The following is a 27,316-nucleotide window of genomic DNA, read 5'->3' as shown; positions in this document are numbered from 1 at the left end:
GGCATATCAGTAAACACCACAAAGACGCTTGCCCCCGAATAGCTGATATTCCAGCTAGGGAGACAGTTAGCCAGTAGTGGTCCCAATCCTCTTATCTGTGGCATGTTAGAGGGTAATGAGTACACTGGGAAACAGAGACAGTAGAGCGGGGTAAAGGGGGGTGGGGGCATGCTGGGGAGGCCTCTTTGAGAAGTTGGCCAAGACTTGAAGGAAGTAAGAGGGCCCCAACTGGATATGTGGGAGAACAGTCTAGACAGAGGGAACCGCTGGAGTAAAGGCCCTAAGGAGGGAGTGTCCCTGACTTGTAGTAACAGCAAGGAGGAGGCCAGTGTGGCTGGAGGGAGCACAGGAAGGAGAGGAAGTCAGAGAGGTGGGGGTGGGGAGTGGGGACAGATCATGCGGAGCCTTGTGGGGCCTTTTCTGTGGGACATGGGCCACCACTGAAGTGATCTGGGCGGAGGGGTAACAGGATCTGACATTTCAACTGGCAGGGGTTGCTTCGCTGGGGGTATACTGCAGGGGCGCAAAAGGGGGTGCAGGGACAACAGTCAGGAGGCTGGGCTGTACTCCCAGCAAGGGACAGTGACACCTCCAACGGGGATATGCTTCTGCTGGAAGAGCTACAGAATTTCCTGATGATTCCATGTGGAATGAGGGGCAAGGGGGCATCAGGGATCCGCCCAACGTGTCTGGCCTCAGCAGCTGAAAGCGTAGAGTTCCCACTGCACCAGGCTGCAGGTTAAGGAAACAGGAGCCACCGTTTCTTCCTCTAAACCCCACCTACCATCAAGGTCAAGTCTTTCCTTCTGGCTACAGAGCTGGGACCGGCGGGTCTCCTTTCTCTGCACTGCTACCGCCCTTCCTAGAGAATGTGATTTCTTGGGGCTGTGGGGGAGGGCAGCCCCCTCCTCCCCATCCCCCCAAACCTGCCTCTCCTTCCCCTGGAGCGAAACCCTTCCGCACACAGACCTTGGGAAACCCAAAGGCATTTGACACCTCAGGAGAAGATCACCGCCCCAGGACAGCCCTGGGCTGGCCTCCCGGCTGTGATAGGAGGGAGAGGAGATCCTGACCATTCTGACCTCCCCACCCCACCAAGACAGTAGGGCAGGTGACAATGGAGGAATATCCTTTTCACCTCCTGACCATGAGGGCTGGTGGGAAGTGAGGATGGGAGGAGGTAAGGGAGAAGAGGTGACCCGGGCAGCAGGGGCCAGCAGAAGAAAACCACCAGAATGGCACCAGTCTACCCGGCTGAGACACCTGTTCTCATCTGCCGACCGGAGCCTGCTAGCACACAACCATGTCTGGAGCTCCCTCTATGGGTCAGCTGTGAGTTGTCCCATTTTGCAGAAGAGGAAACTGAGCCTCCAATTACGTATGTCACAAGGGGTTAAACATCTTACTCAAGGTCTCCCAGCTGGAGCCAAGATCCAAACCTAAGGCTTTCTAATTCCAAAGCCTCTGTTCTTTCCAGCAGGGCCACTCTGCAGGCCATGTGATCAGAAATGGGTGGGGCAGAGCTGGGACTAGGGTGAGGCAAGTGAAGCACTAAGGGTACGATATTGAAGGAGGCACTCACTCTCAGGGGCTGACCCCACACTTGCAGGAGCCTGAGAGTGAATGTCTCCTTAAATTTTGCCACCCTAGGCACTTGCCTGCCCCACCCAGGTCCAGGCCCTGGCGTGTGGGATGATGCACTCACTTTGTAGATGGTGATCCTGATGAACTAAAAGGGCCCACGGTTTGGTTTATAAACCCTGGGGATTTATAGTCAAATGTGAGTCAGGTATACATAGCGGCTTCATGCACAGCTTGTGTTGGGGGGCTGGGGGGCTTTAGAATGCACTTGTTTCAGGATGTATTATCAGAGGAATTAAGCTCGAACAGTAATGAGTTCTATTTGGCAGGAGTGACAGTGACTAGTTGATCTGAGCCTGCTGGCCTGACACCTGGCAGCATCCTCCTCACAGTGGGAGCTCCGAACAGCTGGGAAGGTAAGGTCCCACCAGCCTGTGCTAGCTGGTTAGGTTAACTCTGTGTTGTTGCCATAACCCCCAGGCAGCGCGGGCCCTGAGCTCAGATGGGTGCATCTGACATTCGGGTGGCCTGCTGGTCGCCCCTGCCCCTGGAATTCTAGCTGCTCAAAGGGAAACTGAGGTCTCATAAGAAGCAACAGGCCATTCTCGTCTCCTAGGGTCCCACACGAGAGGAACTGAGCTCATCTTGCTGCAGGAGAAGGTGGACGTCTCTGTTGCCTCGAAATGACAGTCTGACCGTCTTCATGGGCTCTCAGTCACAAAAGGGGCCTGTCGGAATGAGGAGCTTCAGCCGTGCATTCACCTTGGCTTCCAAACAATGCTCCATGAGCACTGTCTGCACACCCCAGGGCAAGATAACAAATTGTGATTCATGATTTCTGGTGGCATTCCTCATTAAAAAAAAAAAAATTGATCATTGATCCTTAGTTGGCAACCATTCTCAATGAAGCAGCATGATTAGTTAGCAGAACTAACAGAAAAGCTTACCTGCCCAGGGCTCCTCAAAAGTTCCCATACCAGAAAGCCTGTAAAATCTAGCACCAAGGATTAAATCCTAAATCAATGGAAAGAACTAGCTGTAACACTGTCCTAAAAAAATCACGGACTAATAAAGCTAAAAGGGTCTTAGAGAACATTCATTCTACCTTGAGTCTGTAGATGTGGGAAATGAGGCCCCAATGCCTTCTGTGACTTGCCCACCTGGCAATGACAGCTGGTGGTGTAGAGAGGGGGTAGGAACGCCAGGGTGCTGGCTCCCAGTGGGGGGACTTTTCTCTCCCTCCCCCCCCCATGCAAAAAATGACTCCACAGTTCTGCATTTCCATCTCTTCCTAACAGCCCCTCCTGGGGAAAGGATGTCAGGTAGAGGAAAGAATCCAGGCTTTAAAGGGAAACAGACCTAGGTTCAAATCCCACCGCTGCCACTTAAAAGCTGTGTGGCCTCAGGCAATTTACTCTGCCTGGATGCACCTCACTTTCTCTATCTACAAAATGGGAACAAATGTCCTTACTTAGTGGACTGTTGTGCAGGTAGGTGAACTGATGCATGCATCGCAGTTAGCTCAGCGCCGGGCACCTGGTGTTCAACAAGGCTCCCTTTCTCTCCCCATCTCCCCACCAGAGTCACTGCTTTCAAGATGTCAGAGTGGCGCAGTGCCCACCCAATACATCAGTCATTCGTCATCAGAAAAAAGCTAATGCTAGCGAAGAACTGACCATATGCCAGGTATTGTATGTGGCGGATCTCATTTAATCCCTATAATGATCCTATGTGGTATGTACCGCTATCCCCAATCTACAGATGCAGAAACTGAGGCTCTGTGGGTCAAATAGTCTGTCCAGAGTTACACAATGAGAAAGAGATAAAGGCAGGATTTGAACGCAGTTTGATTTAATTCTAGAGCCAGCAGGCCATCCTCCCCCAGGTCACTGATGGGACCACTGTTCTCCCTCCTTAACTACCATCTCCTCTCCTGCAGTCACCCCCCCTTGCCTATCCTGCTAGAGACCTGTCTGCTAGAGACCTATCTGGCATGTCAATCACGGTCAAGGTTGCCCTGTCTCTATCTCGAGTTGTAAGCGACAGTCCTGTCAGTGAGATTTTGTTTGCGCAAATATTTGGCCACTCTTGCTAAGCAAGCACTTGGCTGGGTTCCAAGCCACAGAAGGCAAGGAGTCCAGGAACCCCAGGACGCACAGGCCATTGTTGTAAGGGTCATCTCAACATTTCCCCCATCTTCTTGCTGTCTTCAAAAAACAATCTAGTCTTGGGGCACCTGGGTGGCTCAGTCGTTCAGCGTCTGCCTTCGGCTCGGGTCATGATCCCAGGGTCCTGGGATCGAGCCCCACATCGGGCTCCCTGCTTCTCCCTCTCCCGCTCCCCCTGCTTGTGTTCCCTCTCTCGCTGTGTCTCTCTCTGTCAAATAAATAAATAAAATCTTAAAAAAAAAACAAAAACAATCTAGTCTTAACCACTCATTCAGAGCCAGCAGGGGGTCCTCGGAGGTCATCTGATCCCAGCTCTCATTTTACAGATGAAGAAACTGAGGTCAGAGAGGAAAACTAAGATCAGCTCACCCAGCAAATGTTTAGACAGAATAACGTTAGAGCTACAGCATCTTAGACATCACCCAGCCTGATTGCCTTTATTTTAGAAATGGGGAAACTAAAGACTTCTGCAATAGTGAGGATAAAGGAAGTTTTGCTTTTCATTGTAGCAGAAAAACAAATAAAAGCTAAGAGCAAATCAGAAGCTCAGCCAGGCTTCATGGCCCAGGTAGAGATGTCCCTACTCAGCAAAGCCCAGGGGAAGCCCTGGACTAGAACCCAGCTCCTCACCCCCAGTCTGCTTCTCCCCCAACCTTATGTGAGTTGAGGTGTAACCCCTGCCTCTTGTAATGCTGACAATCCTGCTGGAGCCCACAACTCAAGTCCCTGAGGCTCCAGATTACAGGGCAGGCAGCAGAAAGAGCTGTTATCCAAAGGCACCTATGAGCACGGCCATGTGCCCAGGGAGAGGACAGACTCAGCTCTGTGCTGAAGGGTGCCAGGTTTGGGCACCTGGTGGGGGGTATGAGATGCCGGCTGGGACACCTAGACCAAATCAATACCACAACCTCAGGTCTGAGTCCACCACCGTCATACTCACTCCTTGGCCTGAAAGACATCTTGGGTTTCATCCTGAGCCATGCAAATAACTCTTAGGATGATTAAATAATATTGGTTATCATCAACTGACCAGCTAACTATTCAATGGGGTTTTTTGCTAAAGCAGCAGGAAGATGAGGGAAAACAGTGTGACCCTTACAAGAATGTCCAGCATGCCCTGAGCTTTCCCAGAGTCCTTGCCTTCTGTGCCTTGGAACTGAGCCTGGGGTGGGAATTCCAACCTCTCCAAAGGGCCCGCCAAGCGACTGCTCAGCAAGAGTGGCCAAGTCTTTGCTCAGCCAAAATCCCACTGGCAGGACTGTCACCATGGAGGGCTCTGCGCACATGAAGTGGAAGAGTGTTGGGCTGGGGGGGTTGCAAAAAGGGCGTGAAAAGTCCAGACCATGGTGGCAAGAGTAATGAGAAGGAATCCAATTCATAATTTTGGTCTTTTTCCAATTCACAATTTTGGTCTTTTTCCAGCTTCTCGGCAGAAGCAATAACTGACTGGGCAGCCAGGCCAAGAAGCAAAAAGCCAGTAGCTCTAATTCTGGGGCCTAGGGAGAGTGACAGAATCATAGGATGTGGGGCCCATCTGCTGAATGAAGCGGCGGTCCCTGACAGGACAGAAAGGAATCTAATCAAGACCCACACCTTCCCTTGGGAGCTCTGTGTGCATTTGTCTCATTTGGTCCTTAAAAGAGCCCTGAAAGAAAGGTGTTATTATCTCATTTTACAGGTGGGAGTGAAGTCACTTGCCCAAGGTCCCAGAGCTACTCAGGGTCAGAGTCAGAATTACCCCCATGTGTCCTGACTCTCTTTCCAAGGCTCTTTTGTGGCTACATGACACAACCATCCCTGGGGGTCCCAGAGATTTTTTTTTTTTAGATAAATAAAAGTTCTTACTTTTCCTGAAGTCTTGATTCCTTTTGCCAGGGATGCATACACAATCACCCAAGCCAGGAAGAGGCAGAAGGCTAGTGGCCACCTGATCTCCCCAGGATATTCAATTCCAGCAGAAATCTTCAGTACAAAGTACCTAAGAATTGGAAAGAGAGAGTAGCGGGGGGAATGAGGAGGGAGGGAGGTGACAGTCTGCAGCCTTTCATCTCCCAGCAGAGCCAGGAGACTTGACCCAGCCCTCCTCACCCCCCCAGTTAGGGACCTTATGAGATCAGGGTGAGGGATGCTCTGATCTGAGTTTGAGCCCACAGTTGTCAGCAAAAAGGCCAGCTGGATTTACCCAGTTCCTAATTACGTGCTGGGAAGCCTCTCGTAGCCCTGGGCAGCCTCTGAACAAGGCTAAGTTAGCTCCATTGGCATCTGGAGCTGCCCCAGGACAAGCGTGACAAGTCCAACAGCATTGGGGGTCCTGGCCCAGCCTGCCAACAGGCACTCCCGAGGCTGGCGTCTTTCTCCAAGGGCACACCACTAATACGGACTCTGAACTGTCAAGGATGATTTTGTGTTTTTTCTGTAATGTTCTAATCTTTTAAGAGGCTGTACCCCAATTGTATTTGTACACTTTTAAATGTGAAAAACAGAGTCACTGTGCTCAGTGACTAAAACTGCTGCTCTCTGTACTTCAGTTCCAGTTGCCGTTGGGTACGTGTCCCGGCTGAGGTTGGCTGAAATGGAAAAGCAGGGCTGCCTGGCCCTTATTCAAGGAATGTAGTCCAAGACCGAGAACATGCAAGCAGAAGGCGGCTGCTCGTCATCTGTGTATCTGCTCGAGAAGCCGTGGCCTGCCTGGCAGCCCCCACACCCCGGAGGGTAGCTTGTAGCCTGGTAGCACGGCAAGCAAGCAGCCGCACTCCTGGGGACAGGAGGTAGTCGTGGGGACATGGAGTCGTGACTCAGACAATCCCTTTAGCTCCTCAAGGATCAGCTCCCTCATCCTGGATGCAGGCGCCGTGCCTTAGTTTGGCATTTTTCTGTGACCTGAACAAAGGGCCGGCCAGAATCCAGACTCTACGGGACTGCAGAAACGGCAGCCCAGAACATTCTGACCTACAGAGGGACGTGAAGGTGGCACCACTCCTGGCCTCGCTGGCAAGAGCGCCCTCCAGCCTGCTAGCGAGTGCGTACCTGGGAGGCTGCCCGGCAGTGCACCGCCATGCATTTTACAACAGCCATGCTCCTTTCTGTCCCAACCCCTGTGGCAACCTGGGCTCAAGAGTTGACTAAAAGTGGGGCGCCTGGGTGGCTCAGTTGGCAAAGCGTCTGTCTTCGGCTCAGGTCATGATCCCAGATCCCCGTGCTCAGAGGGGAGCCTGCTTCTCCCTCTCCCTCTGCCCCTCCCCCTGCTTGTGCTCTCTCTCTCTCTCTCTCAAATAAATAAAATCTTTAAAAACTAAAATAAAATAAAATGGAAACTCTAGCAGCAGTGGCCCACCTTCCCACAAGACAGTGACCATTTGGAGCTAAGCAGCAGCAACCTCTCTCCCACGTGGAAGACAGGCTCTCTAGTTTGCCACAGTCCCCACCATTCCCTATTGTCTTGTTCATACTTCAAAACCTCCCTGCCAAGCCCCTAGCACATCTGAGTTTATAACCCCAACATAAGCTTAACTGGAGAACATTCCTTATTTACCCTTCAATGAGCTCTGTCCACATTCATCTACCTTAAGAAATCATTCCATACACTTTATTAAATCTTCCTATGATGGCTGAGGATTTCGTTGTACTCCTGAACCTCAATCCTCAAAGACTGGAAAAAATGGATGTAGAAAGTACAAAAGTAAGGCAAAACCGTTAAAAAAAAATTAATTCTTCTTTAAACTAAATCATTGACTATGACTTGTTTTCTTACTTTTCGCCTCTCTTCCATTCTCAAGTTCAGAGGGAAGAAAAAGAAACACCACCACCTAGTTTATTGAAGGTCTGCTTTGACCACATTGGCTGAAGGTTTTGCAGTGTTCTGTCACCAACATCAGCAGTGAGAGCAGCACCAATTCTAGTCCCAAAAGCACGCAGTCACCTCCACTCTCCAGAACCACAAGGACCAATAATCTGCTCTCAGAAGCCCAGCCAGGGAAAAAACCTTCCTTCCGGGTCACTCAAGTAGGTAGGGAGGGTGCAGAGGGAGGCAACCCATCTCTTGGGCCACACACACCCCTAGACAACAACTTGAAAATTCATTCATTCACTGGGTTTCCCTTAGAAAGTTAAAAAAAAAAAAATCTTACTTGAAATACTCTTCACTCCCACTGACAAATGTCTTATTGACCTGGCTGGTGAAGTTAACCATTGTCAAGTTGGGATAGGCAGTCATGCAGAAAGTTGAGTTCTTGATCTGTATTTTGGGATGGTCACTGATGACACAGGAATCTGTTTAAGAGAAGATGGAGCAGAAACATGGTGAGATCTGTACAGAAAATACATGCATGTCTCTCTCTAGCAACTGAAAAACAAGGGACGAAAGTATTTGCCCAATATGGAGGAGTGACTTTGGGAAAGTGTTAACTGAGCAAAGCTAGGTGCAGATGAACCCCAAGATTATGTTTTGTTCATGCCGGAGATGCTGGTACCCACAGCAGTACCTTGTGCTGATACCAAAGGCTCTCATTTTGGGGGCACTCACTACGTGGCTGGAGGCATGCCAAGCATTTTGCATGTGTTATCTCATTAATGTTCACAACAGCCTAGCGGTAGGTGCTATTACCTCCATTTTTTAAATGGGGAGGTGCACCTGGGTGGCTCAGTCAGTTCAGTGTCTGACTCTTGATTTTGGCTCAGGTCACAATCTCAGGGTTGTGGGATTGAGCCCCGCATCAGGCTCCATGCTCAGCGTGGAGTCCGCTTGAGATTCTTCTCTCCCTCTCCTTTGACCCCTCCCCCCGCTCTCTCTCTCTCTAAAGTAAAAATAAGTAAATCTAAAAATAAAAGTCTTTAAAAAAGTGAGGGAAAATTTTTTTTTTTAAAGATTTTATTTATTTGACAGAGAGAGACACAGTGAGGGGGGAACACAAGTAGGGGGAGTGGGAGAAGGAGAAGCAGGCTTCCCGCTGAGCAGGGAGCCTGATGCGGGGCTCGATCCCAGGACCCTGGGATCATGACCTGAGCCGAAGGCAGACACTTGATGACTGAGCCACCCAGGTGCCTGAGGAAAAAGTTTCAATGAGGCTAAGTAACTCTACTCAAATCACACGGCCAATAAGGAAGAGAATCAGGATTCAAACCCAGGTTCTTACAACTCCACAGAAAACAAATGGCTTGCAGAAATGGATCTGCAATTGAAATTTGAAAATTGAAATCTGCAATCTGAAATTTAACCAGACATAAGCAAACCTTCTGAAGGACTACTCCCACTGAAAGCTTACTAAGGAGTTCACCTTGAAGCCGACATAGAGTAAATGCTTTAAGATACATACTGCATCTTCTTTCCACACACTCACATGGGGTAGCGGAGGCAGTGACCATGCCATGTGCTTGTGAGCCTCCAACAAGACCTAACACAGTGCTTCTCAACTGGGGACGAATCTGTCCCCCAGAGGACACTTGACAATGTCTGGAGACATTTTTAGTTGTCATATCTGGGGAACAGGGAGCTACTGGCCTCTAGTGGGTAGAGGCCACTGATGCTGCTAAATATCTTCCAATGCATAGGACATCCCCCACCACAGAGAATTATCCGGTCAAAATGTCTGGAGTGTCGAGGTTGAGAAGACCTGATCTAGGCTGGGATGAGGAAAGGGGACTAACCATGTGGGTCTTAGTATGTCAGGCATTGTGCTAGACACTTTTTTTTTTTAAAGATTTTATTTATTTATTTGACAGAGAGAGACACAGCGAGAGAGGGAACACAAGCAGTGGGAGTGGGAGAGGGAGAAGCAGGCTTCCCACAGAGCAGGGAGCCCGATGCGGGGCTCGATCCCAGGAACCTGGGATCATGACCTGAGCCGAAGGCAGACGCTTAACGACTGAGCCACCCAGGCGCCCCTGTGCTAGACACTTTAACAATGCTTATCCCATGAAATCCTCATCAAATCTGGGAGGTATATATTATTATGCTCATTTTATTTTATTTTTTTGAGAGAGAGAGAGAGCAGGGGGAGGAGAAGAGGGAGAGAGAGGATCTTCAGCAGAATCTATACCCAGTGCAGAACCTAATGCGGGGCTCGATCTCACAACCCTGAGATCATGACCTGAGCCAAAACTGAGAGTCAGATGCTCAACTGACTGAGTCACCCAGGCGCCCCTCTTATGTTCATTTTAAATAGGAAGAAACTGAAGTCCTTCTGACCATATTACAGTGCCTCTCTGACCCCTTTATAAATACAGATCACTTGACAGATAGTTTAGAGTCCACCAAGATACTATTTTATCCCAAAAGGTATTATTTTATAAAGGAGTGAAAAGCAACAGTAACAATGGCTACCACTTACACGAAGCATACCAGATACTGTTGTAAGTGCTTTATATGCACCAACCAATTTAGGCCTCGCATCACCCCATGAGGTAGGTATCGCCACTGTCTATGCTGCAGATAAAGAAACGGAGGCACAGAGAAGAGCATACTTGTTAAGGTCATGCGGCAAAACCAGGAGCCAAACAAGCATTCTCTTTCTGGGAGCCATGCTCTCAGCCACTCTACTATGAAGCAAAGAGCAGCGATCACAGAGTCAAACACCTTCAGACGCCAGGCTGGTGACATAAATGATGAAGGCATAAAATAGAGGGTAATAAGGGGAGGCGGGGACTCTGGCAAACCAGAGACTGTTTCAGCCAACCAGCGCCATGCCTTTTCCAGGTGCTCTGGGAAAAGACGCAGAAAATTTGGGTATTTACATGAAACCTCTCCATTTTAAAATATTGGAAATAAGATCAAATTATTTTTAAATATCATGGACCAAACTACAACACAATAAAAGATCACATGGCCACCCAGGTCTGGTGCATGAACTCCCAGTGCATGCCCTCTGTGGAACAGCAAAGTGGGTAAGACTGTGGGTTCCGAGGCTCCTCTGCCCTGAGAGTTGAGATGAGTTCCTTTTTCTGTCCACGCCTCCACTGTCTGGTAACAGTTGTGTCTAGCTCACAAGATTGTTGGAAAACCCAAAGTAAGTGACATCGAGGATGAAAAAAAAAATTCTCACAATGCCTAGAGCACTGCTGGACTCTCTCAGTTTTAGCCAATAACTCAGTCGTCATTGTTACACCTTTTTATGGGGTGGGCATCTCTAGTCCTTAGCATCCTCTCCCACAGTGCTCCTGGCCAGCCATAAATCACTACTGCCTCCCACCCATTCCCCCAGAATATCTCATTGTATCGGATAAAATGTTAAAGACAACAATTATAAGAATCTCATCTCATCTCTGATGAGTTCTTTAGACCAGGGTTTTCAACGGTGTTGCTATTGACTTTGGCGGCCAGATAATTCTCTGCGGTGGGAGCTGTCCTGCGCATTGCAGGGCATTTGGCAGCATCCCTGACCTCTGCCCACTAGATGGCAGGAGCATCCACCTGCCACCCCCCCCATCCCCGTTGTGACAACCCCAAATATCTATAAACATTATCAAATATCTCCTGAAAAATCTCCCGGGGTTGAGAGCCACTGCTTTTAATGTCCTCAAAATACCTTCTTGTTCAATATTCTCTTCTTTAGTCTAATTCAAATGACAGAGGGATTCCGGCCTAATAACTATCAAATATTTACAGAGGGATCATTATGGCTTCCCCCAGCAGCGATCTGAATGAAGACCGTAAGGACCATCTCTATCCCTTTCTCTGTAAGTAAGCACAGTAGTTACTTCCTGAACTTCTGCCAAAAAGTACGTCCATCCCCTAAGACTGAAGACATCGCTAACATGCGGGCAAAGGCCACATCGCTTGCTTCCAGAACTGCCACAGTGAATCGCGCGGGGCACCTTCCCTAGAGAGCGGCTCTGGATGTCTCTGGATCCCCGCTCGCCGCGGCAGGGCAAGGTCACACCATTGCGGCGTCACTGCGGCGGGCTCCCCGCAGCCTCAAGCCTCCTGCAGTACCCCTTCCCACCACTGGGCGGCAGGAGCGTGCTTCCCAGCGCCCGGCGCCTTCCGCTGGGCCCGCGGAGGAATGATGGGCCGCGTCAGCAGCGCTCCGCGGCCCAGCAACGCCGAACAAAGAACAGCGATCGTGATCGCGCTAAATTGGAGGCTGTTGGAATGGGATTCTCTTTACTCGGGCAATTATTAATAAATGAAAGCACATGAAAGACCAGGGAGAAAAGCGATCATTTAATTAAAGTTCTAATGAAAATGCAGCCATTCCAGAAATAGAAATGGTATTTATGGTGTTCCCATTTTAAAGGACCCAGCCAGTTCCCACATTTCACAGGACAGTCGCTGGTCTCCCTCATCAAGGCATGGGTTAGCCGTTCTCCGTTACAGAGACCTGAAGGATTGACAGTCTTATAACCTACAACTTAGAAATATGCTGCAAGCCCAGCCTCTACCCAGGGACAGAGCCAAGGCTGGGTGGTGGGAGCAACAGGACCCCAGCCATGCTGAGCCAGCCATGGGACAGACACCTCCCCGCTATGACTGCAGGTCATAACTGCGAGCCATCCAATCCCTCCCTCCTGAGACCAGTGGCCCGCTATCTCATGGTAGGGCAGTTACTGGGAGAGGCTGAGCCTGGAGATTATTAGCGGAACACTGCACTAGGGGAAGGGATTTTTTTTCCGTTTCCTAAACAAGACTCTCTCAGAATGGCCATTTGGGAAAGAGTCTGGAATATCCACTGTCTGAACTCCTGACTTGTCCATCAGGGGCCATAAAGCTGCCAGTGTCTCTGCAAGTCAGACCATCACCACCTTTTTGAAGTCAGCCCAGGACCCCGAAGGACCAGCACTTCCACAAGGGCTAGCCTGGCCCCAGTAATGGAACACAGCCATGTGCAGACAGCACAGAGAAGAAGAGATGGAGGGGCTGCACAAAGAAAGAGTGGGGATTGACACGTTGCTTTAAAAAAAAAAGGAAAAATGTAAAGCACTTGCTAAGGATGAGATAAAAATCTGTCCAGCCTGTCCCTGTGCTCCCAGGGAATAACTGGAGTGAAAAACGTCCATTGTTTCTCTCTGCTCAGAGCTTGCATAGTTTTTATGGTTTTTACCAGTCGACTAGGAGCTTAGCTGTGTAATGCCCTTACTCTGCCTTTAAAGGTGTCCTGGGTTATTGTGAGCCATACTGGAAACTCCACAAAACCAGGGGCACCCCCTCCCACATACCTGGCCTAGTCAACATGCTCAGCTTGCTTCCAAAAGGTATGTATGTACACATGCATGCCTATGTATGTGTATACATACATGTGTGTGTGCATGTGTATACATATACCCATATCTATACATACACATACTCTGACTATAAAATAAATAGGTATCTACCATAGAAAATGTAGAAAAGAAAATATGGTCCCAAATCAGTAACACATTTTGTGGATTTGGGTGAGGATTTCCCCATGTTTTATGAAATATTCATGTTTAATGACTATAGAGTACTTCATCCTATGGATGTACTATAAATTAATTTGAACCATGGGATTATTCAGTAATTACTTGAATTTGGTTAAGTGTTTCTAGTGTTTTCCAAGACTGTGGATGTAGCTGCCATGAACAATCATATATAATCTTTATCTGTATCTCTGATTTTCCCTTTAAGATGGATCCCCAGAAATGGAACTTTGAAGTCAAACTACAGTTGGCACAGCCTTTCTTTTTACCCCACAGAATCCCAGCTACTAACAGGGAACATGTGGACTCATGTCACTCTGCCCCGACTGGTGGAGCAGAACCTGCTGGAACACGGACTCTTCAGGAACCCTGGATAAGCAGAGAATCAGGGGTCCTGACACCTAGATCTCGGTGCTGGTTCTACCTTTCCATCTACAGCCTGTCACTTCACTCTCTGAGCCTTCGAGTTTACTTTCTCACCTGCAAAATAGTAACCATGTCTCCAGCCCCTTGGAACTCATAGGGCTCTTATTAGGAAGAGCAGAGACATCATTTATGAAGCCACCTTGTAGACTGGGGAGCATTTAGCATGGTGCTTTAGGACCATGACCTTTGGAGGCAGGCAAACTTGGGTTCAAATCCCAGGTCTATCAGAGAGCTACCTCTATGACCTTGAGCTCCAGTTTTTTCATCTATAAAATGGAAATAATAATAGAAGCCATGTGTTGGCTTGTTGTACATTGGTAATATGAGTAAAAGGATTACCATGGTGCCTCGTGTGTAGGAAGTGATGCTAGCTATTATCATTAAGTGTTAAGGTGCTACAGAAATATTAGTGGATATTGTTAGCAGAAGAGAATATTGTTTCTGAACTACTCTCCCTCCTGGAGGACAGCTTCAGGACACTGATCACGTTGTCCCACGTGGTTCCTGATGGAAGTCTCAACGGAAACTTCCCACGGAGCCTGAATCAAGCCAGCAGCCCTTCCCCTCCCAGGCACAATCTGGGAAGGACAAGCAAGGCTCCGGGACGACCTTGAGGTATTTCTGCACTCTAGATCCTACGTCCTGGAAAATGTTCTAGCAAACCATTCCAGCAGCTAACTGTTAGTTGTGATTCTGTGAACGGCTACTGAGTGGCATTCTCTCAAAGAGCAGCTTTGCAGAGGTGACCACTGGGCGGGCAGAAACTGCAGGGCAAGAAGGTGGGGCACGTTCCAAAAATGGTTAAGGGCATCCTAATGAAGGCGTGTGGGGCAAACTCCAACCTAGCGGTTCTTTGGTTCCTGGAGAACTTTAAAACTCCATCCCCAAATTGTCTGATTTAATTGGTCTGAAGTGGACCCTAAGTGATGTTTTGATTCATCAGTTGCCCAGGTGATTCTGATGCGTAGCAGCTTGGGCTGAGAACCGCTGTCCTAACCGAAGAATCCATCGACGTGGAGACTGTACAGATGAGAACACTGAGGCCCAGAGAGTCGAAGGGACACTTACTCTTGGTCATACCATCAGTGAGCCACACATCTGGGAACCTCCACAAATCCCCACCCCCCACTCCTGAGCACTTCCAGGTGCACAAGGTTTGAATTTAATGGGCACATGTCTTTAGTTTTAGCTCTTCCTCAGTCTTATTCAAAACCTCTCTAGGTGGAGGTTGGTCATGGCGTGCATGTGCATACACACGTGTGTAAATATGCTCCAGTGTGCATTACTGCCTTTAGTATGTGCATCTCTCTGGGGGTGTGGAAGGGAAGACTTCACCTTTCTCTCTTGACACACTCAGAGGATTGAATAATGCCCTAGCTCTGCAGTGTGTGGGCCATGAGGGCAAAGGGGCCAATTTGGAGGCCAACACTAAGAGCCAATCATGTAGAGATCACGGGATTCTGACCTCAGCACAGAGTGAGCTTAAGGGGACTAACAGATCTGCTGGGAAAACAAGAAACTACTTGCTTACTGACACCCATTGAAATGACCAGAGACCAAAGGTGACTGAGGCACCTCGATTTCTGGAGGGCTCCCTTATCCTTTGTTTCTTGCTGCCCTTACAGCAACAAGAATATTATTATTTCTACTTGAGAAATGATGAAAATGTAGATCCAGAGAGAAAAGTTACCCGACCCAGACCCACGTACTTTTAGGGGCAGAGATGTCATTTAGACCAGAGGGTCTTGCCCCCAAGCCTGCCCTGCTCCTCCTCACTTTCACCCACTTGCCTTTGACCCAGCAAGCTCCCCGCAAGCCCTCAAGTCCCGGGGGATTTCAGGTCTGACCGGGACCTTCGGGAACTCTCTCTGACTACCTGGACAGACGGATGTCCCCATTTCTAGATACTGCATTATGTACATTTCTATCAGAGATTTTCTGGTCAAGCATCTGTTCTCATAAATACCTCATGCACTGAGCAGGATTTTGTTAAGTGTGAACTCAGGATCCCATGCATTACTCTCCTAGGTTCTAAGACCCCATTGCTTTCAACTTGTACCCTGCAAACGAATGAAATGAATCGCCTGGAGACCTTGCTAAAATGCAAATTTCCCAACCCCACCCAAATCTAATATATCAGACGATCTGGTGGGCCTGTTAATCTGCATTTTTTTCAGATCCCCCCTTTTTATTATGTTAATCTACATTTTTAACAAACACTCCAGTTAGTCCTGAGCAAACAAAGTTTGATTACTCCTCCTCTGAGCCATGAGTTCGTCAAATGTTAGAATTAGGGGCATCTGGGTGGCTCAGTTGGTTAAGCATCTGCCTTCGGCTCAGGTCAGGATCCCAGGGTCCTGGGATCAGTCCCGCATTGGGGGGGGGGGGGTCCCTGCTCAGTAGGTGGTCTGCTTCTCCCTCTCTCTCTATCCCTTCTCCCTGCTTATGCTCTCTCTCACACACTCTCTCTCAAGTAAATAAATAAAATATTTTTTAAAAAAAGAAATGTTAGAAGTAAGTATATTTGGTTGTTTGTTTTAATCTCTGTGCCCACCACTTAAGGTAGGTATATCCAAACTTACCTAATAAAAGTTTGGTTTTATCTTTGCATTCTGGCGTGTTCCAAGGGTTGTTGCAGGAGCCCCAGGGCAGGACAGACACAAAGGAGGCAAACAGGTAGAAAAGTGTGTAGCAAATAATCACATTGTAGTATATGGCTATTAGGACGGAGATGATCAGCATTGCGATGCCACAGCCTGCAGAAGAAAAATTTCCAGGGATTTATTCCACCCCAAATCCTCGGGAATTCTTACAGTTGGTCACAGGGTGGGGAGCTAGGTCTTGGCTCTCTTACAGATGGATACACAAACAGCGGAGTGGACTCTCTCTATCAGGGACATTGAGGCATTCTGCTGGGAACAGAACAATGCCAGAGGCAATCTTGGGCCATTATTCAGAGGGTCCCAGAGGTGGAATTGATCAAATAAAGGAAACCCTGAATTCTACTGTTCACAAAAGCAAATTGCTCTCCTGGAGGCCACGTGGTGCCAGAGGGAGCAGGATAGGGCTGAGGAGGCTGGAAGGCAGGGTGCACTCATGGACTCACCTTGCAGAGCCGGGATGGCCTTCCACACAGACACTGGCCCCTGGCTGGCAAACTGGCCCAGAGACACTTCTAGGAAGAAGATGGGTAACCCGGCCAGAGCCAGCATCATCAGGTAGGGGATGAGGAAAGCACCTTGGGAAGAGAGAGCGGGAAGTGAGACCCCTGGGAAACCAAGGCTGGCTTGGACCACATTCGCCCTCTGGGGTGGGAGCTGGCTCCCCCTCATTTTCCAGGAAACCTTTGATATTCCAGCTCAAGCACAGGCACCCAGGAACATTTAACAGCCCTCCTCTACAAAATGTGAGAGTACCCCACAAACACACTCCTCTTTCCAATTCCCCACTGGACGGGTCACTAGTGGTTGTGTGCTGGTTGGTTTTTATTCTTTTCTCTTCTTTTCTTTTTCTTACTATAGCATTTCAATGTCCCCAACTTAAGGTCTTCCAGCATGCAACAAATCCACACCTTTGACTCTCTACTGGAGTCAGATTTGGTGAAATCTTCTGGGCATCTCTACCCTCCAAGGACCTAACATCTACTAAGGTAGATTCCAAGAGCCCTTCTGTGCAATAACCCGAGTTACCAGCACACCTCCTGGCAATAGGTCCTGGGTCTGCTCTGCCAGACAAGTGCCTAGAATATTCCTCTCCCCACCACCGGAGCCACCAGGCACTTCTCAACTTCCTTCCCCACATAAAAGTCCCTTCCATCCTTCAAGGTCAACTCAAATGCTGCTTCCTCCTCCAAGAAGCCTCCCCTCTCTGTCCTCCCATAGTCACTTCCCCAGGCACTGAGCACTTGACAATATTTACTTGGTGTCTTATCAAGACTGGGAGCTCCCTGAGGTTGTCACCTCTTCATCTCTTTATTCCTTGGAACACCGCCCACCCCCAACCAGGACAGTAATAGTGGGGAGGCCGCCACAGACTGCTGGAGGTTCTCTGGGGTTTTTTCCCTTCAACGATTCTTTTAGATTGTTTGGGAAGGCCGTGGGAAACAGCCATGATCTTTGAAAAGATGGGACCAGGAAGACTGTTGCATGGGTCAGACCCAATTTGGGTATCAGAGAGGCCAGAGCCCAGAACCCTGTGCTCCACAGAAGGAAAGCTGACTTTTCTCTGGTCCACTCTTTCCAACTTCCTGTCTGGCAGAAGGACCTTTCCCGCTTGGGCCTTTCCAGGCAGGGAAGGCCCCGCAGAGGCCTCGAACTGATGGGGAGTAAAACCAGGGATCCTGCTCTGGCCTCTCCTGACGGGGGTTTTTGAGAAAGATGTGGATTATGCAATTCTTCTCTTCCGCTCCTGAAGAGGAGGCGGGGCTCTCCACCCAGTGCTGAGGGCTGCAGGGGCCAGAGACGCAGTGCGGAAAAGTCTGCCTCCCCCTCCCTGGCTCCACAAGGAGCTCCTGGAACCGCTGGGCCAGATGCAGAAACACACTTTGCAGATCCCTGGGGGGAGGCGGGAGCAAAACGTGGGTAGTCTCACCAGCTGAGTTCCCCTGGCTGAAACTCCCTGCCTAGCCCCATCTTGTGTACCCAGCCGCTCCCTGTCACTGGAAGCCTTTTTATAGCATCTCGGGCCCACTTCCTGCAGCCTGGGCTGGGACTCTTGCAGAAAACCAAGTGGAAACCCAGCTGGGGTGCCTACATTTGTGTGGCCCGCACACGTTCTTCTGTTTCCAGGGCATCTCCGATTGCAAAGGATCTGCAGCCCTCATAAGTACTTGTCAATGTGTCCTAATTTGGAATTGGAGGGGAGAAGGCATATTTTTCTGTTTTAAGCATCCCATGGTGCAGCACGTGTCTACTGTCTGGAGCCCACCCAACAGAAAACAAAAACCAAAAACCCTAACCTGATGGGGTGAGGGTCTCTTTGGTCCTAGGAGGGAGTCCTGGTTGTAAATTCCTACTCCTAGAGGGGAACTTGTCAGTTTGGGCAATGTGTGGGGGCCGGCAAGCCACTGGGTAAGACGCTTCAGGGTGGAGAGGGCAAGCGAAGAGGACCTTGAATGTGCCGGGTCCCTCCTCCTTGGTGGGTACAGAAGAGGTACAGAGGATTCTAGAGGACTGGCAGCTGGTGTGTGCCTGACATCCTCACCATTTCAGAAGTGGTTTTCCTTCAAAAGCAGATTCTTCCACCCAGTGAAGACCGATGAAACGAAAACCGTTTTTTGCCAAACGATTCGGCTAAAGTCAAAATCTGTCCCGCTTATGCCCGAGAGGATGTACGTGTGTGGGAACTTCTGAGAGGTTTTCGAGAATACAACCCTCAGCTTCTCTCCACTCACACCGTGTGGTTCTCCTGCATTCTGCATGACTCAAATACCCATTCTCAAAGTCTCCTAGGTAGGCTCAGATTTCCAGGTTATAATCTTAAACCGTCCTTAATTTAGTGTCTAGGACCACACAGCTACTGCTGTTTAGGTATATAGAGTGTGCTGTGACCAGAATATTAATCAGCTAAATTAGAGTTTGAACTCCCCTCTGTCAATGCCCACTTGGCTCAGGATCCTGTCTCCCAAGCTGGTTTGGTGGGGGGATCACGGAGGCCCACCTCTCCCCTGAGCTCCATCTCCTGATAAAAGCCTCCTGGATCTAGTGCCAACCAGTTACAGTGGCTCCTGCCCTCTGGCTCAGCACTGATGCCTACTGGGGATGGGGCTGGAGCGTGAGGAGGCTGCTCTGAGCCTCCCCTCCCAGCCCAGTCCCCCAGCTCTGGGCACCTCCCCAACCCGCAAGTGCCCGCCCCGCCGTGCCGCAGGCTGAAAGACCAGAAAAGCCATACCTCCCCCGTTCTGGAAGGCCAGGTAGGGAAACCTCCAGACATTGCCCAGCCCCACTGCGTACCCCACCATGGACAGGATGAAGTCCAGTTTGCTGGACCAGTTCCCTCGGGCCTTATTCTCATCCCCTTGCTCGTCCTCCTGGGGGCGGAAAAGCACATTGTCGGATAACAGCCCCATCGATCGGCAAGCAGGCCCCATTCCACCCCTCCCCCCTGCTGAGGGTCTTTCCCAGCAAGCAGGCCCCCATTTTCCAACCGAGGATGCATTGGCAAGCAGGACCCCAATTTGGAAGAGAAGATGCATCTACAAGCAGGGCCCTCACCCCTCAACCCTGCCCTGAGACTCTTTCAGCAAGCAAGTCCCAATTCTGATCTGAAGATTCCTCTTCAACAGACCCCTAAAGCCCTCCTTCCCAAATCCTGCAGTCAGGGCACACCAGCAAGCAGCTTTCCCCAAACCTTGAACCTGTTGGTTGATTGCAAGCAGGTCCCTCCAACCCCAACCCCTGACTAAGAGTTTAGTTGGCAAGCAGCCCCCCAATATCATGCCTAGAATCCCCAGCAAGCAGATCTCTAACCAACCCCACCCTCCCCCAAACCCTCAACACACCCCTTCCTCAGCCCTTTCTCCCTCTGGAGTCTGCTAGGCGAGAAATAGAGCTGCAATGCCCGAAGCCAGCCAGAGCCCCTGCCTCACGTTCTCTGCCAAAGCCTACAGGCAGAACCTGCCTGGTCGGCTAATTTAAGGGGGGCACCTCTCAACACCAGGGAAAGGGAAACAGGAAGGAGGGAGATGTGGGTGTGAAACAAGAGGAAGAACAGAGAAGGTAGATATGGTAAGAGACAGGACATTTAATGCCTTGAGTTCTGGTCTAAACTTTACCACTGGATCATCCCAGGCAAGCCGCTTGCTCTCTCCGAGCCTCTGTGCCCCAAGCTGTACGAGGGGCTCAGAATAACTATCCCCTGAGGCACCTTCCAGCTCCAGCCATCTATGGACCTTTGAGGCTTACCTCTCCATGTTCACCCTAAGATGCTCTCTTAGGGGCAGTGCCTCGTTCTGGAATGCCTCACTACTAAGCAGGAAAGGATGGGGGTGAAGCCACCTCAAATAAATTCAAAATGTTCAGGGCACCTGGACACCACACAAAGGTTCCAGGGACCCAAATCACTGCCCAGCTTCTGCCTCCTCAGTCATACTTCATTTCCTATTCTAGCAACCTGGTATGCCTCACACTGTTGCACAGGCTGTGGGCGGTAAAGGAGCTATCAGGAGAGGAGGAAGTCTCTGGAAGAGAGGAGGGCCAAGGCAGGTGTCAGAAAGGCAAGAACAGAAAAATGGGCAGAGCTGAAGATAGGCAAACGCTGAGCTTCATCTACTCTGAACATTTGCAACATTCCCCTCTCCGCTCCTCTCCCGTGCACACCACCTCCAGCCCCACCCACCCTCCGGTTCTTCCCGAGCTGAACGGGTGGGAGTTTCGCTGCTGGTGCCGCAGTGCGGAGGTTAAGCAAGGCATCTGGAACAATCTTCTGCCTCCACCTGGGTCACACTGTTGGGCACATGCTGTCACAGGCAGTTAATATATACCAACAAACGCCCCAGAAGTGGACTCCAAAAACAGGGGCAGAGTGGGAAAGCCTACATGTATGTTCATTTCCAGTTATTATTCTAGCAGCTGGGCTCCTGTGGTGTGAGCCTGAGGATGAGTGTGTGTGTGTGTGTGTGTACAAACAATAGAATGACTATGAACACAAGGGCTGTATAAACCTGAAATCTCACGCTCACAGGTGTTTTGATTCCAGCACCCAGTACTAGATGCATGCCTAGCCCCCAAGCCAAGGGAAGGGGAGGAGACTGCTGAAAGACAGGGGTAGGAAGGGAAGAACTGAAGTAGGTGACACAGGACAGAGGAAGGAGGGGGACTGGAGGGAAATGGAAGAAGACAAGAACCCCCACATGAGAGAGGGTAATAGTAACCAGTATTGGTTGCCTTATCCCTAACCCAGGATTGGGATTTGCTCTGTGTGGTTTTCATGCCTCTGGTTGAACATAAAGGATCAAATCCAGAGGAAGGTTCAGGTTTGTGGGGCATGGAGCTTATTCAATTGAGGTAGGTCCCCTTAAAAAACACACACACACACACAGCAAAATATACAAAGTTATGATAACAAAATTAGTTACTGGGTTTTGGAAGAGTCCCGAAGCTTAAGCTTCAGAAGTACTTTCATGTGAACCCACCTCTCATCAGTGAATTCTCATGTGATAGCAGGTAACTCTAAGTGAAAAGGCTATAGTACTTAAAATGTTATTCCCCACGGTGCAGGGGTGGGGGTGTTCCTCGGTCTTTATTTTTTAATTTTTTAAAAAGATTTTATTTATTTGAGAGAGAGAGAACGAGAGACAGAGAGCATGAGAGGGAGGAGGGTCAGAGGGAGAAGCAGACTCCCTGCCGAGCAGGGAGCCCGATGCGGGACTCGATCCCGAGACTCCAGGATCATGACCTGAGCCGAAGGCAGTCACTCAACCAACTGAGCCACCCAGGCGCCCCTATTTTTTAATTTTTATTTTTTAAGTAGGGTCCGCCCAGCCTGGAGCCCAAGGGGGGAGGGCTTGAACTCAGGACTCTGAGATGAGGACCTGAGCTGAGATCGATCAGAGGCTCAACTGACTGAGCCACCCGGGTGCCCCCTTTTAAATTTTTTTAATTAAGGGAAAACATTTTAAAGACTCAGTCATAGACAAAAGGGGGAGTCCTGTTTTCATAAACCTATCTGCCTCAACTGCTTAATGAGGCTGCACCCCAATGTCCGAGACTACCGAGGCTGGGGAGGGACAGGTAGCTGCAGCTCCTGAGTTCTCCATCTCTCTGGCAGGGTCACTACAGCCCTCGCGCCCTGAACTGGGGACCCCAGAGCAGTGCGAGCTTCCGAAGCCCCAAAGCTGCCTCCCGCATCCATTACCTGGCACTGCCAACCGGTCTCCCCATCAGCATACGTGCACCCGCCACAGCCCGGCTCGCCTCGCACGCCAGGGAGCAGGAGGCGGCGCGGGCTGAGCGCGACCTGCTTACCTGGGCGGCAGCGGTGGCCACGCTGCCCGGGAGCACGGACGTGATTCCATCCGTGCCCAGCACCACGGTGCTCTGGCTCATATTCACCCAGCCCACAGCCGGGGTATTGTTCCGCTCCAGGGTGCCCTTGCCCACACTCACGTTAGCATCCCCCTCGGGGCCGCGCAGGGCCGGAATCTTACAATGAAGAGCGTTGCCGGGCCCGGCGGCCCCAGAAAGAGCGGCGGCCTGGGCGCTGCGCTCCTCGCTCAAGTCCCTCAGCGCTGCCGAGGCCGCCGGCGCCCGCGGGCTACTGAATTTGCAAGCCCCCACTCCCGGCCACTCGGCCTCGCAGGTTCGCGCGTCAGGGAACTGGAAAGTTTGGGCGCCGGTGGAAGCGGACCTGGGCACACGCGGCGTCGGCGCGGCGGCGGCAGCGGGAAGCTCCTGCTCCGGGCTCGTCCTGGGCGCGCACCGGCCGTCGTGGTGGCCCAGAGCCATCGCCGCCCCCAGGCTGTTGGCTGGTTGTGTATTCATTTCTTTGGGAGCACCGCAATCCTGCAAATGCAATGTGAAGTTTGTGCACACACACACACACACACAAAAGTCACGGCTGCTTTAAAAATACTTGTATCTACATATAAAGACGTTCACCACTCAGGTCCAGACACAATATCTAGGGAATAAACTGGAACCTGGATTTTTTTTTTCCCTCTCAAAAAAAAAAACCAAAAAACTGTATTTCTCAATTTGCCTGTCTTGTCAATAACCAGATGGCATAAAGCAGTTAATAGTCCTCTCCTTGATGGTGGGGAAACTAAGAAAACAGTAATGTTTGTTGTTTTTACTTTTTATTTTTTATTTTGTTTTGGAGGGGGGAGAAGAGGAGTGTGGAAATAGCCCTACAGCCATGAGCTCCCTACCCTCTTTGGATTTCATATCACGGCTGTAGGGTGCCCACCTCCCCATCACCATTGTAGAAAGATTCTTTAATTTTCCGCCCCATTTCCTTTGTCATTCAATAATGCACATTGCTTTTTTTTCTCTTTTTTTTAATAAGCTATAGGCAAGCTGTGGCCACAAAGCTGATGCCCTGGCACCTTGGAGTATTTCAGGCTAAATCGGTTGTGCGAATCCCAGCGCACCAAACCCATCCCCGCCCTCCAGGTAGCAAAGGCAGGGGTAAGGATCACAACCAACACAACAAGAACAACAACAACCCCACAACAACCATAATAAACCAGATGTAAAACACAAGATAGTAACCAGGTTTGTTATCTTACACAACCTACACACATCCAGACTCCCAGGTATGTAAAACAACATGCAAAGTTTTTGGATTCTCCTTCTCCCTCCAGTAACTATTCACAAGAGTCTAATGTCCTTCATGCCCCTACACCTGCTTGGGGGCCAAAACTCAGGACGAATTTTCATTTGTTTTTTCTCAACTGAGTTTCAAATGAAGAGAAATACCAGCGGTGGTTTTTCTGTCTGCTGTCTCTCCTCGTGTTATCTTTCAGGGCTCCCTTATTATTAGCACCAATATTTACTATTATACTGTAAGAATGATCATATAACCTTCACCTCAACCACGCGCATCTCATCTAACCGTCTTTCATAAATGCACAGATCAGAACTCATTAATTTGCACTAGGTCTAAATACCTTGGCTCCGGCAAGCATTCTTATCTCAATAGCCTCTAGGACTCTGAGCGACTAGCCTCAGTACCGGCACCTGGCTTTCAGCACCGAGGACAGTGCCGGGGATCGCGATTAGGAGATCCCTCCAACCTCCACAGCCTCAGAAACCTCTTTCCGACCTCAGGTGATGCTCAGAACAAAATACCTATGGCTTCAAGAATCGCCCTCCCTTCCTCTTCCAAAATGCACAGAACATTTCAAAAAGAAGTATTCTAAACGAATCTGCCTTCCCTCCACCCACAGCTTCCTCTCCTCTTAAAAGAACAAAAGCAAACACTCACCATGTCTGACACAGGCAACAGATTGAACGGGTAGAGAGTGAAACCAGCTATTGACAAGACTGGGTTTGACTCCAGCAAGAGAGGCGCTTTCTATATCTCCTTGGGAAAGGCCAGGTTTGCGTCAGTGCAAAGCAAGGTGCCCTTCGTTTGACATTTTCTTGATAATACAAGTTTGATAAATCATACCCCCTTGGATTCGAGTTTTAAAGGGACAACAACCGAGAGTACGCTGGCCAGTTATCCCTCCAGCGGGAGGGGGCTGCGTGTTCGGCGTGACTCATGTGGGTCTGATTACTAAACCAAAGCTGGCGGGAGGGGATGACAGAAGTTTGCCTCCTCCTAATTAAGGGAAACATGGGAGGGACACGTCCCACTGCACCCAAGGCAAGGCGCAGCCGCCAACAGAGCGGATTGGGCTACAAGGTGGGAGAGGGGGACGGAATTAAATCACTGTCATGTTTCTGTCTTTCTCTTCCTCTAGATCCCCACTGCTGCCTCTCGGATCTGCAGGCAGTGGATTCCACAATATTACCCCGAGATCGAGGGTCTGCACGTAGCGCCACAGCTCTGGGATGGCTGGTGCTCACGTGTCCTTCATTTATAAGGGTGTACCTGCCTTCGTGTATGCGGACTTCAGATCCTCACAGCCCTACCCTGGCAGACAACTAGTGTTAGAGGGCTGTTAGACAGCCCTCCCAGAAAACTAGGGGTTTCGCTTACAAATTGAGGTCCAATATTTGCCTTCCTCTTTTATCTCTATTAACACAAAAGAAATTCTGAATAAAATTATGACTGTTCTCATTGTGTTTAGGCTCCTCTGAAAATACCTTCGAGAAATAAAGAGGAAATTATTTCCAACAGTAACCTCCTTCTTAGGTCACTTTCAAAGTCAAAGGACAACCATTCTTTCTTCATAGCCCTCTCAATAAAAATCCACCACGGCAAGGCCTGATGTGGAAGCGAAAGGTCTGGGAGGTCCTCCAAATCGAGATCTCCAACAACCAGGCAGCAGGGCTGGGCAACCGGGAAGCCACAGGATAGGATGTTCTACTGTACTGCAGCAGGAGTGAGGGGTGGCCCCAAAGATGGACTTTGCTGTTAGTACAAAGCAATGGCTATAATCAGAAGAAAGGGAAGACACCTTTACAAAGAAGACTAAAAGGGGATTCGTAATGAAACGCTTCCCCTTTCTCCTTTCTGGCCAGCCTCGCTGGGGGAACCCCTGGCCTCAGGGGTTGGGAGCCGAGGAAGGCACTTTGTCCCTTCCCCGCCATCCGCAGCCCGCCCCACCGCCTCGGGGTCGGCTCCGTCGCACTCGGCTGGGCAGTCCCCACGCGGCAGGAGGACAATGCCATGGAGGCCGCAGGCGGAGGCTGCGGCGGCAGATTGCGGTGAGCGCCCCGGGCACTGCGGAGACCCCTCCCGCCTCCTTCCGAGCTGCTCTAGAGCGCTCGGGTACCGTGGCTCACTGGCTTGCCCGCCTGGCCCTTCCGAGGGCAACCAGCTGCGACCCGCGGTCTGCAATAGGATGGAACGAGCATAGGTTCCCTGATAAAGCCTTCCTTGAGAGTCCACTTGCGGGTTTCACGCCGCTTTTTATTGTAGTTTCGCGTTAACATTTATTAAGCTCTCAACACTGAACCATTGTGTAAGGGCTTTCCACGAATTATCTACATTTAGTTTTGACAACAACCTTTGAGAAGCCCGGGAAACAGGTTTAGAAAGTCGCGTTCAAACCCCGGAAAATCTCCCCCCACCCCTTCTACAGAGATGTCGCGGGGGCCCAGTCGCGCTCTCTTCCGAGGCCCGCTCCTCGGGGAGCCAGGCGAGGTCCGGGAGAAGGAGTAAGGAAGACCAGGGTGGGAATGTGCTGGTCTCTGGCAGTAGGAGGGCAACAGACGAGGCGGGGCCCAAAAGCCCGCAGGGGCGCGTGTTTCTGCCTCGCTGGGCGCTGGGAAGCACCCTAGACTCTGGGAGCCACGGGGAAAGCCGAGGGAGCCTGCTTGGCGCTTCTTCAGAAACAGACCCCCGTTTCCGAGGATCCGAGAAGGGTAAGGGGCAGACCTGACAGCCCCCACTTCCGAACCACGTGGCGCGCCCCTGGGTCGGGTAGGCCCCCCCTCTGCGGGCCCTGGTCAGACTTCCACCGTGGACAGTCACGAATTGGAAAAGCTCTGGCCTTTCTTCGTGCATCTGAGCCGCCCCCGCTATGTGGGAGCGGGTGGAGCGTCCACTAGCACCCCGACGTTCCTGGGCGCACTGACGTCCCAGGCTGGGGCGGGAGCCGGGAGTACTGCGGCCCTGGGCACAAGTGACGCTCCCGTCCCCGCTCAACCCCCCTAGTGCGCACTTGGGTTCCCGCCTGGCGCCCGTCACGCGTCAGGCCCTTCCGAGGCGGTTGACGCGCAGAGAAGGCTGCGGGGTGGGGGCGCTGCTTGAGCTCCCCGCCGCACCCCACTTCCAGCCGCAAGATTCTAGAAAGGAGGGGCTGCGTTCCGCGTGGAGGGAGGGTCTGGGGCGGGGAGACCAAGAGGGGTCGCTGTGATGCCAGCGCGGAGGCGGGGTGGCGGGCCCCGGCGGGCAGCAGGGTGGGGGTGCGAGGGCGGGAGGGAGCGAGCGTGGCGAGGCTGGAGGCCCGGGGCAGCTCGTCGGGCGTGCGGCTGTGTGTCAGCGCTTGGGCAGCGCCGGGATGGAGCCGCAGTATTAAAAAAGAATTAGAATAAAAGATGCAAGTCCTGCGGACTCGGGCCTCCGCCCCCCGCCCTCCGCGGCGCCTGTTTGGAGTGATAATCCGGCCCGCGCGCGGTCGCCGAAGAGGCCGTAAATCCGCATCCATCACCGCGTAG

General features: G+C 50.8%; 1 protein-coding gene across 1 annotated transcript in view; it reads right to left on the bottom strand.

Moving 5' to 3' along the window:
- Positions 1–23,643, bottom strand: part of SLC6A5 (solute carrier family 6 member 5) — a 51,404-nt gene extending 27,761 nt beyond the window's left edge. The window contains exons 1-7 of the mRNA XM_035013699.1: positions 23,590–23,643; positions 22,511–23,047; positions 19,437–19,575; positions 16,654–16,785; positions 16,130–16,303; positions 7,877–8,018; positions 5,595–5,727 (exon numbers count right to left, since the gene is read on the bottom strand). Of these exons, the coding sequence (XP_034869590.1) occupies positions 5,595–5,727; positions 7,877–8,018; positions 16,130–16,303; positions 16,654–16,785; positions 19,437–19,575; positions 22,511–23,047; positions 23,590–23,643 (1,311 nt within the window). The remainder of the gene's footprint in view (positions 1–5,594; positions 5,728–7,876; positions 8,019–16,129; positions 16,304–16,653; positions 16,786–19,436; positions 19,576–22,510; positions 23,048–23,589) is intronic.
- Positions 23,644–27,316: the final 3,673 nt, after the last annotated feature.

Source organism: Mirounga leonina, unplaced genomic scaffold (assembly GCF_011800145.1).
Source record: "Mirounga leonina isolate KUSES-001 unplaced genomic scaffold, KU_Mleo_1.0 Mir_166, whole genome shotgun sequence".
NCBI lineage: Eukaryota > Metazoa > Chordata > Mammalia > Carnivora > Phocidae > Mirounga > Mirounga leonina.
This window is presented reverse-complemented; position numbering and strand designations above follow the sequence as displayed.